Source organism: Astyanax mexicanus, chromosome 18 (assembly GCF_023375975.1).
Source record: "Astyanax mexicanus isolate ESR-SI-001 chromosome 18, AstMex3_surface, whole genome shotgun sequence".
NCBI lineage: Eukaryota > Metazoa > Chordata > Actinopteri > Characiformes > Acestrorhamphidae > Astyanax > Astyanax mexicanus.
The window spans coordinates 34,727,753-34,742,800 of record NC_064425.1 but is presented as its reverse complement, the minus strand read 5'-3'; the positions used below and the strand labels follow the sequence as shown (position 1 = coordinate 34,742,800).

At 37.0% G+C, this 15,048-nt stretch overlaps 1 protein-coding gene across 1 annotated transcript in view; it reads right to left on the bottom strand.

Annotated features, from left to right (window-relative positions):
* scn2b (sodium channel, voltage-gated, type II, beta) overlaps positions 1-6,158 on the bottom strand; it is a 36,954-nt gene extending 30,796 nt beyond the window's left edge. The window contains exon 1 of the mRNA XM_007239078.3: positions 5,917-6,158. Within this exon, the coding sequence (XP_007239140.1) occupies positions 5,917-5,983 (67 nt within the window). The 5' untranslated portion in view covers positions 5,984-6,158. The remainder of the gene's footprint in view (positions 1-5,916) is intronic.
* Between the last annotated feature and the right edge of the window lie 8,890 nt (positions 6,159-15,048).

Here is a 15,048-nt window from a genome sequence, read left to right as displayed (position 1 = left end):
TTGTCTGTAAGCTCAGCTTATTGAGATAAACAGAATTATCATGAAAAACACTTGAAAACGTGAAAAACTTTGGGTATGGGAGGTTAAGCTAAACTAAGCTAAACTGGCTGAAACCCTATAAATAGATAACCTTTATTTGTCTTCATTTACACTAGTTTACTTTTCTAGTGGTGAAAAGCCCTATATATTTTATTGTCACAATATACATCACAAAATGTAAATGTATTACAAATGTATTTTTCCAATATTCCAATATTATGACTAATTTCAGTAGCATGTATTTAACCAACCATCAATCAAGTCTCTTATGTAGCAGAATAACTACAGTACTGCAGTATCTCCACCCACTTCCACCAGCTCCATCTCCACACCCTCCCCTCACTGTCTGTGTTCTTCCACTCCCCTTTATTCTCAAGAGCAATGTAAAAGCAGACTTAGGTAAGTACACACACACACACACACTATGCTAAAATGATACTGTACTTAGTTACAATTCACTGCTATTAATATATACCATTATATATTATGACCTTCTGCTGGTTTCTAGGCTTACTGTCCATCTTATCAGTGCCACAGATCATAAATTAACCTTTGTATAATAATTATAGGCTGTAGTCCTGTATCTATTTCTCTGCATAATAACTGCATTATTATCCTTCTTCCCTCACAGGACCACCACAGAGCAGTTTTTATTTGGGCAGCTATTAATATAGGTCTCCCTAAACTTGGCACTGATTGGTTGTCAGTACAGCAAATTTCTTTTCCAGGTGTTGTGTGCTTGTCCTCAATGATTCTGACCATTGTTTATTTGGTCATGCAGTATTTTGTTCACTATTACATTAAGCTAAAACCAAAACAATAGCACACACATTTATAATATATGACCTGTGACTTTAAATGATAGAATGCAAATATTGAATATGAAATTCAAAGGGAAAAGGAAAAAGCAGCATGATAAAATTTGAGCAAAAACGGTTTAAACAGCCAGCATTTAAACTCCAATGCTCCAGCAGCACTGCTGTATCTGATCCACTCACTGTACCGTCACAACACACACTAACCCCTCATACACCATACACCACCACCATGCTAATCAGTGCTAATCACTGCAGTGCTGAGAATAAGTGCTGCCCTGTGGTGGTTTTCTCTCCGGTGGGGTCCTGAGTATTGAAGAACAGGGTGAAAGGAGCACAATAATAATCAAAGAATGAGATACAGAACTAAAGTCTGTAATTATTATACAGCTACAAAGTTGACAGTGAGTGTAGAAAGAAGGAGGTTGTCATAATCTTCTGATGGGACCGAGTATAGAGTGGAGTTGCAACCTTCCCGTGAGATATGCTTACATCTGATCAGAACACTGCAGGCAGTGTCACACTGATGAGACTGATGAGAACACTGATGGACATGTGTCACCTTGACCTTAGTGGCATTGTCTCATTAACTGAGTGTACCATCCATAACTGTAACTGTAGGGACTGAGCTGGCAGCATCCTTGAACTGCAAAGTCCCAGCGTATGACGGAGTGTGCTGTCCGGCCTGGAAACCCTGATTATGATGATGGTTAAGCTGTTCATCAGAGCAGGCCCATCTGTTTATGCTTCTTAGGTCTGCAGCAGAATGACAAGCTGCCCTCTAGTGGCTGGCAAACCAAACAGCAATCAGCTAGAAGCATTACTCTAACAGTAAGAGGCTGAGCTTCTCTGTTAAGTCATGTTTAAGCACAGCAGCTGCCCTTTAACATGGTTAAGAGATTTCTAGTCTTATCCTGAAAGGTAAATATGTTTGTAGGTGATAGTGTTTTTTGGACAGTGACCACACCGACCATATTAGTTAATAGACTGGCCAGCTGTTCAGGCAAGACTAGTTTCCTATATGCAACTGCAGATATATACTTCTGGACAGTGTTAAGACACCCAATTCCAGATAATCAATTTCTTAATTTAACAAGAAATAAAACCTTATGTAATGTGGTGCTTCTTGATAAGCTTTCTGTACATAAGAACAAAATATGAATGTTTTTATCTCAGATCTGTCCTAAGAATCATCTGCTCTGTTCTTGCCATTGGGATATAATTCTGATTTTATACAGCACTATGATATGATATAGAATTGTAAATTCATATATATATATATATATATATATATATATATATATATATATATATATATATATATATATATATATATATATATGTGTGTATATCTAGACTTGTTTATGAGGAATTATTTATATTATATATATTTATTTATATATATGTATATGTCTAGACATACAATTTCATTTGTATTTATTTGAATAAATCCATACATACCTATTCTATTAGTATATGTAACTAAATAAAAAAAAGACAGTATTGAAAAATGTAACCCTAAAATCTATAAATGACATCCCACACTGTAGGTGGAGCTATTTTCAGTGTAAAACAGACACAGTTTCTCTGGTTTCACTGTTAATAGATATATGTTTGAGTAGAAGTAACATTGCTGTTTTATTCAACTATGGACAACATTTCTCCCAAATTCCAAATAAAAATATTTTTATTTAGAGCATTTATTTGCACTAACAAAAATATGCAAAGCTTTCAGACCTCAGATATTGCAAAGAAAACAAGTTCATATTCATAAATTTCAGAGTTCAGAAATAAATATTTGGTGGAATAACCCCAGTTTTAATGACAGTTGTCATGCATACTTGGTAAGGGTGTGAGGAGACACTAATATCACGAGACGAGACACGATACTGGGTTCACGAGAACGAGATGAGATTTAAAAATAAAAATTTAAAGAAAATATCAAAAATGAACAATGGCTTGAAAAATAGAGTTTTATTTAACAAAATCATACAACGCAAACTTAACAGACTGGATAAGAATAAGAATAAAAAATAAAAGTACAACTTTTCTAGGTCTTATATAGTGCAAACCACAACCAGTCATATTAAGACTTGGTTTGTGTTTTCTCTTGTAATTTAACTATGCATAACCATAAGCAGTCATATTAAGAATTCATATTGAAGTGCAATTATTAAAATAGAGTACAGAGCTAAAGGATTAGTACAACTGCCTATGAAACAGTCACGTGTACGATTTACTTACCGCGGAGTTCATCTACTGTTGCGCGGAGCTTTTTAACTGTACCGCGGAGCTCATCTACATTCGCGCGGAGCTTTTTAACTGTACTGCAGAGCTTTTTAAATGTACCGCGGAGCTCACCTACTGTCGCGCAGAGCTTTTTAACTGTACCACAGAACTCACCTACTGTCGCGCAGAGCTTTTTAACTGTACCGCGGAGCTTTTTAACTGTACTGCAGAGCTTTTTAAATGTACCGCGGAGCTCATCTTCTGTCGAGCGGAGCTTTTTAACTGTACCGCGGAGCTCATCTACTGTCGAGCGGAGCTTTTTAACTGGACCGCAGAACTCACCTACTGTCGCGCGGAGCTTTTTAACTGTACTGCGGAACTCACCTACTGTCGCGCGGAGCTTTTTAACTGTACCACGGAGCTTTTTAACTGTACCACGGAGCTTTTTAAATGTACCGCGGAGCTCACCTACTGTCGCGCAGAGCTTTTTAACTATACCACAGAACTCACCTACTGTCGCGCAGAGCTTTTTAACTGTACCGCGGAGCTTTTTAACTGTACTGCAGAGCTTTTTAAATGTACTGCGGAGCTCACCTACTGTCGCACAGAGCTTTTTAGCTGTACCACAGAACTCACCTACTATCGCGCAGAGCTTTTTTAACTGTACCACGGAGCTTTTTAACTGTACTGCAGAGCTTTGTAAATGTACCGCGGAGCTCACCTACTGTCACACGGAGCCTTTTAACTGTACCACAGAACTCACCTACTGTCGCGCAGAGCTTTTTAACTGGACCGCGGAGCTCACATATTGTTTTTTTCACCGCAAGACAGGTTTAAGCTTGACGAGCTTCACGTTTTAATCTCACGAGATTTTGTTCCACGGGATCTGATCACACCCCTAATACTTGCCATGTTCTCCTCCACCAGTCTTACACCCCAGCAGTAAAATCAAAGAAACTTATAATTTTTAAGTGGTCTCTTATTTTTTCCAGAGCTATATATATATATATATATATATATATATATATATATATATATAATGTGTTTAAACTTATGTAAATGATAGTTGTATTTTCTATTATTTAATATTTAAAAAATAGAAATGTATTAAATAATACATTTAATAGATTGTTCCATGAATAATTTTTTTGTTACATGGCAGCAAAACACTAGTCTAACATAATGCTTTGTCAGTCATAGGCCCAGTTCTATTCTTAGCACAGAACTGCACCACAAAAGCTTGTGGCTTATCCACTAAATATTGCAGATATCGGGAAGACATTATGATATAAAGCCAATACATTAATCAGCCTTCATGAGAAAATGCAGACATCACTCTCATGTTAATTATATTATCTCTGCCTCAGACAATCTGCTTCAGACGATCTGGTCTATCCACAGAGTGTGTTTACTTCCTGTTTGAGATTGCTCTGGTCCAATCTGTGGCTGGTTGTATGAGAAGGCATGTGATAGTGATCACATTCTAACATAGCTTGTGTGAATCAAATTTCTGTCTACAGTTGTTGATATTTCCTTCTGTTTATCTATATATTATCAGTTTCCAGTTATCATATGTAGATAATTGTACATTCATACAAGAACAGACTTTTATCTCTTCCATCTATTAAATTCACTGCTTTTCACAGTTAACTCAGTTTTTTTTTCTGTAGCCATTCCATAAATTCATTTGCAGTTTAATCAAAGAAATTAATGGCTATAGCTCACTAACATATTTAACCCACTGATGCAGTGTACTTTACCTGTACATGCTGCTGTGAGTGTCAGGTAAATGGAAATACTGGAACATGTATGCAATGCATTTTATTACGAGTTATGCGTGATTATAAGATTTGGGGTGGATTCCAATCTGTTCAGAGGACACATTTAGCATTAGGGCTGAACATTGATCTAAAACTTCAAATGCTGGCATCACTTAATCATTTGTTATTTTATGTGATATTATTTACTCTTAATACACATAATTGCCTAACTGCCTTTAGTTTTTATCCATTTACTTTGATTATATGAATTACAATTTATACAAGCTATACTTCTGACCTTAAATTTATATTATCAATACTCTTTTCTGTATAATGACAGCTACACTGTAGCTGAGTCACACAGTCTCAATGTATTCTGAGTTTAAATAAAGATTGATTGATTGATGTCTGTGTTTATTTACAGCTCTGCTGCATTTGGATTGATGTACTCTGCACACAGCTGAATGATGGTGATGTTATTAGACAGGTGTGCTATATTTCTGACCTCATGTGTGGCTGGACTGCAGGTAACTGCACCTGTGGGTAATATGGCAGCTATAGTATATGGGGAGGTGTGTATATACTCTGACGCGTCGTGACGCCATGGTGTTAATATGGCTGGGTGCAGAGTGAGTGCTAGGGCTTCTTCAGAAATGTGATTAGGTGGGATCAGTCTGTGATCGATACCTTTATTTTTAGTGCCTGGCAGGGCTGGACCACATTCACACACACACACACATCCATATATATATATATATATATATATATATATATATATATATATATATATATATATATATATACATACGCACACACACATATAAATACACACACATCAACATTTTATTTCCAGCAGCATCTCTCTCTCTCTATCTCTCACACACACACATGGAGAGAAAACGCCAGAACATCAGTGTATTCACATAGTCACAATTTTCAAGTACACACACGCGCGCGCGCATGTACTGCCGCACCAGCGCCAGTAGAACAATGATACTGATCCTATGATTAATACTGATGATTGAATATTGATGCATATATGACTGTGTGTGTGAGATCAGACGGTCACTCACCCGCGATCACCAGCAGCGCTGCCCAGCGGACCGCAGCCCTGCTCCGCGACGGGAAGGCGCGCGGCATGCTGATCCGGACCGGAGCGTTTGTCGGGTTAACTGTTTGAGTGTGGCGGTACCGGACGGGTCACCCGGTTCCGTATATAAACATATAAAACCCGTGAGCTGAGGATGTGCAGTGTTATGGCTGGCAGTGTCTGTAGCCGGAGAACGGGAGGTTGATCTTATGGTTGTGGAAAAAAACTGTACTGAACAGAGGCGGGAGGCTCTCCAATATTCTCTCTGTTCTCTCTCTCCTTATCTCTCTGTCTCTCTCTCTCCCCTGGCTCTCTCTCTCCTTGTCTATCACTCTCTCCTTCTGTATCACTCTCTTCTTCTACTTCTCACTCTCTCTCTCTCTCTCTCTCTCTCTCTCTCTCTCTCTCTGTGTATCACTCTCTCCTTGTGTATCACTCTCTCCTTCGACCTCTTACTCTTTCTCTCTCCTTGTGTATCACTCTCTCCTTTTACCTCTTACACTCTCTCTCCTTGTGTATCAGTCTCTTATTTTACCTCTTACTCTCTCTCCCCTTGTGTATCACTCTCTCCTTCGACCTCTTACACTCTCTCTCCTTGTGTATCAGTCTCTCATTACCTCTTACTCTCTCTCTCCTTGTGTATCACTCTCTCCTTCTACCTCTTCTTCCATATCACTCTGCAAAACGTATTCATCTCTTCTCTCCCTCTCTCTCTCCTTTATCACTCTCTTTCTATATCACTCTCTCTCCTATATCACTCTCTCTATCTTTCTATATCACTCTCTCCTTTTATATCACCCTTCCTCTCTCTTTCTCTCTCTCTCTCTCTCTCCAATATCACTCTCTCCTTTTATATCACCCTTCCTCACTCTCTCTTCTTCTATATCAATCACTGATCATTAGTAAATTTTGGAAATTTGGAAATCAAGCGACCAGATTCTGGAGGAAGAGTGGAGAGACACACAGTTGACACAAGCTGCTTGAGGTATAGTGTGAAGTTTCAGTGATGGTTTGGAGAGACATGTCATCTGCTGGTGTTGATCCACTGTGTCTAAAGTCAGTGCAGTGTTTTCCCACAAAATCTTACAGAACTTCTGCTGAATTATCATTTTGAAATATCTGCAAAAAAATAATTTTCCATCTGGACTTGGCACACTGCCCACACTGCCAAAAGTACCAATTGATCTTGTATAATATTCTTATATTATTCTAATATTGCTGATTTTGGGTTTTTATTGGCCATAATCATCAACAATAAAATAAATAAATGCTTAAACTAAAATAACTTTTGCTAAAATAAAGTAAGTTTTCAATTATATATTTTTTTTGAGATGCACTAGAATATCAATCTCCCTCTCTCTCTCCATAAATAAATAAATGACAAACAAAAAAATAAAGTAATAGCACCACCACCACCACCAACAACAACAACAACAAATATAGTAGCAAGCTGAAATCTGCGGGATAAAGCATGTTTAGCAGAAAACTGGTTGACAGAAAAGTGGTCAACATACTTGCTGTATATCAATTGATCCTATTTAGATGAAGCATGATTAAGTTTACAGAAAGCGTTTTGCAGTTCTGTCCACTTGCATTGATTTATGCTCCATTTGTTGCTTTAAGACCAGTTTTGAGATGATAGGATGTGAACTAAGGAACCAGTTCAAAATGTGTTTTTTTTAACAATTCACTAAAAAATTACTTTCCTTGGCCATGCTACCACAACTGCCTTATTTAATACCAAAAACTTAAACTTTATAGTGTTTTTAAAGGGGAGCAGCGCTCCCTGGTGGCTGACATCTGTCATGCTTTAATTGCTAGTAGAACGTACATATGTGGCCATGTGTATAAAGTTTCATGGTGATTAGCCAGCTCTAACGTTTATTAAGTACCTGCTAAAACCTGATTGGTTGATACGTTTTAAATATGGCATCAGTCTCATAGATCCTGATCCAGGACAGTGTTGGTAGCACCTTGCCAATTCCCATGTCAACTGGACAACTTTTTTAACTGATATAGCAGCACCACCTGAAGGTGCAGTTCCACCAAATTTCATTAAAGACTCTTCGCCCTAAAAACACCATTCAAGTTTCATTATGATTGGCAATTATAAGCCTATCAAACGCCTGCTGAAATATGTTTGGCTGATTTGGGTGAAATTTCATGTTTCAAGTTTGTCCTTTCAAATTTAATTAGCGCTTGTATAGTAGATGCTGCTTACACAATTTCATCTTCATTAATGTATGGTTGTTAAGAAACAGTAGTTTAGCACTACCCACGCCCCCCTTGTGACTTTAATTTAATAGCCCACCTCAGAGAATTTAGAATTTAGAGTAATTTCCCTATGTTTTGTTTTCTGTAAAACCTGTAACAGCATTAAAATTGAAGACATGCTTTCTATTGAAATTTGTCATGTGATTCTGGCGCCCCCTACCTCACCTCCACAATTCTGCATACGTTTTTTGTCATACAGACATATTGACCACAATCACATACAAAAATAAACATAATTTTCATTCTTTGTTACAATAAATTTGACAAAATATTAAACATAGTTTATGTTGAAAAATAAAAACACTGATATATCCAAACTAAAACAATTAAAAAAAATAGTGGGCCAAACATTTTCCACAGTGAAATACGACCTTACAATATACGATACACCTTAACCAATTTCTTTTTTACATCACTAATACAGGCTATAAAGAACTCGATAATAAAATAGAATAAAATAGAAAGAAATAGCAGAAAAATTACTATAACCTTTACTGTCACTCTGAATATGTGTATGGGGATCTATCCAAAGAGCAAATTAGGGAAATTTATTTCTATAGGTTACAATTAGACAGTGTGAATTAAAAAAAAAAAAAAATCAGTTACTTAACTGTTCTGTGTAACTGTCATACAATTAACTTGTATTTAGTATTTTATTTCTTAACCCCATGTAACATTTTACCAGCATAAAATGTGAATAGATATTTACAGAACTTGCATAGAAATAAAGGAAAATACTGTATTGTGCTAATAAATTAAAGTTATATACAGAGAGAAGTAAAATTATTTAACAGCATTTTACAATTATTAATACATACATTATTTAAATCCACAGAAAATGTACAGTAGTTCATTACAGTTTAGTATATCTACAATGTAACCAATCACTGCATTTAACAGTAAATTTATACAGTAAGTAACGATGATCCATTGTAAAACTGTAGAAAACAACACTTAAAAAAAAGTTACAGTGGGTAGTGGTTAGGGATGGGCATCATCACTGATTTCCCCATTCAGTTCAATTTGGATTCACACTGTCCTAAAACAAATCAAAATCAATTAATTTTGGGAAATTTCAGTAATATTAAAAATTGTAGTTTAATATGAATTATTGTAATTATACAAGGAACATTCAAACTTCCATTATTAAAATATCAGTGTTTATATTGTATAGATTTAACACAACAGTAACATATTTTTTAGTATTATTTAATGTAGCTTAGTTAATTGCTACATTGTGCTTCACATCTCTATACAGGTCTGGAATGGCACTTTACTCAAATGTTTACGTGTGGGTAAAAAGCCATTGTTTTCAACAATGCTGCATAAAAGAAAGAGATGCTTCATACATTTCCTATTTATTTGCAAATAAAACTGTGGAATTTACCCATGTTCACTAGTTCAGGTGTGATAACATAATAAGCAAAGTGATAATAAAAACAACAAGCTAAATTAATTATGTTAAGAAAGAAAACTTTGGACTGTATGTTTATTGTGTTGCTTTTATCATGGGTAAAAAAACATTCTACAAGTCTTACAAATCAGTCAAGGACACAAGAAATCTTCTGTACATTACATATTACTTATTACATTTTCCATGACAATAAAAAACATGAAGAATAGTGTGGGCGTTGACAATAAACTAAAAAAGGTTTTCCCTCTTAGAACCCCCTTTCCCTTTCCTCCCTTATATTTATCATAAAAAGGTGAAAATAAGGAAGAAGAAGAAAAATAAGTACAAAGAGAGACATAAAGAGAAAGGCAGTGAAAGAAGAGAGACTGATATAGATAGAAACAGAGAGGCAGAATAGGCAGAGGTTGCTGCTGGTTTGTGTGTGTGTGTGTGTGTGTGAGTGTGTCTGTGTGTGTGTGTGTGGGAGGGGGTAATAAAGGGATTGGGCAGAAGAGCAGATTAGAAAAAAAAGAATAAGGATTATTTATGATTAGAGCAACAGAGAGATTTAAACTGAATGTAGGTCCTTCAGTCAGACCGGCCTTTTAGTGCCATCCATATCCCAACATTCCCAACATATCCTAACATTCTCAATATATCCTAACATTCCCAACATATCCCAACATATGCTAACATTCCCAACATATCCCAACATATGCTAACATTTCCAACATTCCTAACACACCCCAACATATCCTAAAAATCCCAAAATATCCCAATATATCCTAACATTCCCAACATACCTTAACATTCTCAACATATCTTAACATATCCCAGCATAACATCCTTAACATATCCTAACATATGCTAATGTGTCCTAACATTCCCAACATTCCCAACATTCCGAACATACCCCAACATATCCTAACATTCCCAACATATCTAAACATACCCCAACATATCCTAACATTCCCAACATATCCTAAAATTCCCAACATATCCTAACATTCCCAACATATCCTAAAATTCCCAACATATCATAACAGTCCCAACATATCCCAACATATCCTAACATTTCCAACATTCCTAACATATCCCAACATATTCCAACATTCCCAACATATCCTAACATACCCCAACATATCCTAACATTCCCAACATATCCTACCATTCCCAGCCATATTCTAACATACCCCAACATATCCTAACATTCCCAACATATCCTACCATTCCCAGCCATATTCTTACATTCCCAGCACATCCCAACAACACATCCCAACATTCAATGTCAATTTGAACCAATTATTTATATATTTATGTACAAAAAATATAAACCATATCAGTATTTTACCCATATGACATTCAGATTTTATGTTCTTCCTCCCAAATTCCCTTCCCTTTAGGAATGAACATAACTCAGTAATAGTAATGCGAGAAGCACGGATAATTTATCCAATAAAAATAAAATATCGGACGAGGGAACTTTGCTTATAGGAGGTTTCAGAAGGTTTAAATTACTGGGATCAAATTGACCCCAAATGTAAAGGTTCATAGTAAGTTTGAGGATAACAGGAGGGTTAACTTTTTTTACGAGTAAAGATAGTTTCTAATTTCTGAAGGACATCTTCCCTATTTGTTCCTGGCATCATTATTTGCATAATGGGCATGTTAACCACACCTACCTCATCGTATTGCCGAACAGTCCTACTTACTGAATGACAGTGGTTATGATGCTTGTTAAAGCCTTAATGTAGTTCTTTCAGTAGTTTGGGAAAATAAATGAGTGTAAAGGAGTTTTTGTCATCTGCATCCATTCTGCCCTTTAGAGGCCAATTAAATTTAATTAAAATTAAATTTACAAGGACTGTTTCTTTATAATTGTCAGTGTTTTACTGAAACTTGTTTTACAAATATGTATCAATGTATCAATACAAATTGTATTTGTATCAATACAAATCACACTGATGTTTTGCACATTAATAAATACACCACTGACACGAGTCTCCAATTCATATTAACAATGGATAAAGCCAGAAATACATATTACATATTTTGTTTTCTACAGGGACAAGATGCATAATTTTGTGCAAGGTTAAACATGCCTTGGAGATTATTATAATAAACTAATGGAATTAGTTTTGACAGGATTTATGGAAAACAGAAAATATAAAATATGATCAGAGTGTGGCTAATGACTCTGGTGGATCTGAATATAACAGCCTAACTAAAGGGAGAGAGCCAGAAGGTAACATAGACATGGAGGCTCCCTGAAACACTGGCATCCACCCACTCCACCATTCACAAACCTGAGTGACCATGTGCAATGGACGAACAACAGCACCAGTATTTCAGTTTACCACAATTCCCAGATCTGTAGCCTTATCTAAATGGAAAGAGAGGTCGCAGGTTCGAATCCTGTTCATGTAACCCTACCATCTGCTCCCAGCGCCCAGAGAGAGCAAAATTAACTTTACTTCCTCCGGGTGGGTAGATGGCACTCTCTCCCCATCACGCTCAAAGATGGCACCTGGCAGAACGAGGCGTCGGAGAGCAGATGAATGAGAACCTAGTGGCTTTGCTTTCCTCAGAGCGCACTAGCCGCTCAGGGAATGATTTATCAGCAACAGCAACAATTGGATAGCCAAAATTGGGAGGAAAAATGGAAAAAATCTGAAATAAAGTCCTGAACATATTCGTAAAGGTTATTCCAGAGTTGGGGAGCTAATTTGGATTGAATTTGGTAATTGCATGATACTCATATATCAAATTAGTAGGCTCAATGGGGTGCCTATGTCTCTAAGAGATACCCAATGTTCTGCCATATTCCATAAACTGTTCTCAACCATCTTCAGATTGTATGATACCATGCATAGTCAGGTTATCCAATACCAGAAGCAGCAAAACAACCTTAAAACATACTTAAACATTCACAACTCAACTGTTCAACTGTATGGATTGTGTTCTTTCTTAAAGGTCTTGTTTAGTTTTCTTTATAATATTGAATTTAATTTTCCACACAGCACCTGCATTTACCTGCATGTATCTGCAGGTCCACTTAAATTTGTTTGGATGTTTATTAACCTTCGATGCAGTCTACCATTGTTTTTTCTCTATTGTCCATATCTAAGAAGGTAAGCTACAGTGCCATGGGCCGTATATGCATAAATGCATAATGCTGCTTACAGATCTTTGAGCTGAACCAACAATAAAAGGGTTTCGTCTGTTGCCATCTATTTGCCTGTGGTGTGTGCCCCCCAGTTTCTGGCACTCACCATTAGTATGTAGTGGCTTTTTGTGTTTCTATTTCTTTTGTTTAGTGATTCCCCCTAGGCTAGTTCATACATTATAAATAACAGGCTAGTGTTTATGTTATATGCTGTTAAAGTAACTTACCTCAACTCTACTGAGTACAGTGTTTTTTATTTAGTAAAACATAATTTCAGTACTATCTAAATTAGTACTAAACTAACTAAATCTTTTAAGTCTAATTAAATCAGGCTAACATTGCTTAAAATGTTTAAAGCAGCAAAGTGCTTTACATTATTTAAGTAAATTCAATGAATCCTGACATATATAGGAGTCCATGCTGTCTTAATAGACAGTACTCTCTCTGAAACTAACTTTAAATTAACGTAGACTTCATCTGTCTCTCTCTGAGCCTCTATCACTGTAAAAACTTTGTATAGGGTAAATTAATATAACAGAAGTTAATAGTGTAACATTTACACAAAATAACTGAGTAAACAACTGCATGGAGAATTTGTTACCATGTGGTTACCTAATTTTAGCAATAAAACATACTTCAGGAAATTCATGAATTAATAATAAACATTGTGCACCCTGTATTCTAAACAGAATTCACTTTATTTCGGTAGACTTTACCCCATATTGTATGTTAATATTTCCCACACAACTGACATATACAAAAATATAAGGTTTGATAATAAGGTAAATTAAGTGTACTTAACATTTTTTGTAGAGTCCAAACAAGTACATCTTTTCTATTGGCCCCTGGTGTCCAATTGACCCTGGCAGTTCACCTCCCAGACACAAAAGGTCGCTCTATCCCCAGTTTTAACTTGCACATCTGTCTAGTTTATTGCTCACACTATTTAAGGATGCCGCACCTGAGCAGCGGTGTGACGTCTTATAAGTATTTCTACTGCATTTCGAAGCGTACCACCACACAATAGGGTGTATCCCTTTTCAGAACCAGAAACCCAGGCCATACATAGACGAGGCTCTAGCTATGGGCCACATTGGACCCTCCACTTTACCCTGTGCTTCAGGCTCCTTCTTTGTTAAGAAAAAGGACAGGGAGGCCTTCGCCCATTCATTAATTATAGAGGACTTAATGCTATTGCAGTTAAATACCCTTACCCTTGGCCTAATCTTAAGACAGTCAAAGAGGTACAGCGTTTTTTGGGGTTTGCCAACTTTTATCGGCGTTTCATTAGGGTATTTAGTTCCAAAGCCGCCCCTCTCACCACCTTTCTAGGGTAAATGCAAAACCCTTGATTGGTCTACAGCTGCAGAACACCATTTGTAGCATTAATCCAAGTTCACCACGGCCCCCTTTCTTAGACACCCTAATCCAGAGCTGCCATTTGAGGTGGAAGTTGATGCTATAGATACAGGAGTGAGGTACTGTGGCAACGCTCAGGAACCCCACCAAAGTTGCATCCTTGTGCATACTTTTCCCGTAAGCTTAGCGATGCAGAAAGGAACTACGACATTGGTAACAGAGAGGCTTTGAAGAATGGCATCACTGGCTAAAGGGAGCTAGACACCCATTCGTGGAATTCACAGATCATCGTTATTTGGAGTATATTAGAACAGCCAAACGATTGAACTCTAGACAGGCCCATTGGTCATTGCTTTTTAACCGTTTTATTTTTCAGTGACCTATCGTCCAGGCTTTAAAAATGTTAAGGCAGATGCTCTCTCTCGCATGTTCACAAATTCTGACCAGGCTATCATTAGCAAACATTAGACCATTCTGCCCCCCTCTTGTGTTGTAACCCCTGTAATTTGGGACAGTGATACCGAGATCCAGCTGAATTAGCCAATGAACCCAGCCCAGAGAACTGGCCAGCCGGGAAATCGTTTGTCCCCTCTTTCCTGCACAATCGTGTTCTCAATTTGGTACATTCCACCCCCAGTTCTGGTCATCCAGGTATATTTCGCACTGCTAAGTTACTACACCGCAAATACTGGTGGTCCTCTTCCATGGAGGATGTTGCACATTATGTACAGAACTGTTTAATTTGTGCTCAGTGTAAAATGCCCCGTTCACCTCCTGCAGGTTTATTAGTACCATTAAAAATCCCACGTCGCCCATGGTCACACTTAGGTATAGACTTTATCACTGACTTGCCTCCCTCTAAGGGTTACACCACCATTCTTGTCATTATAGACCGATATTCCAAATCATGCCTGCTAATCCTA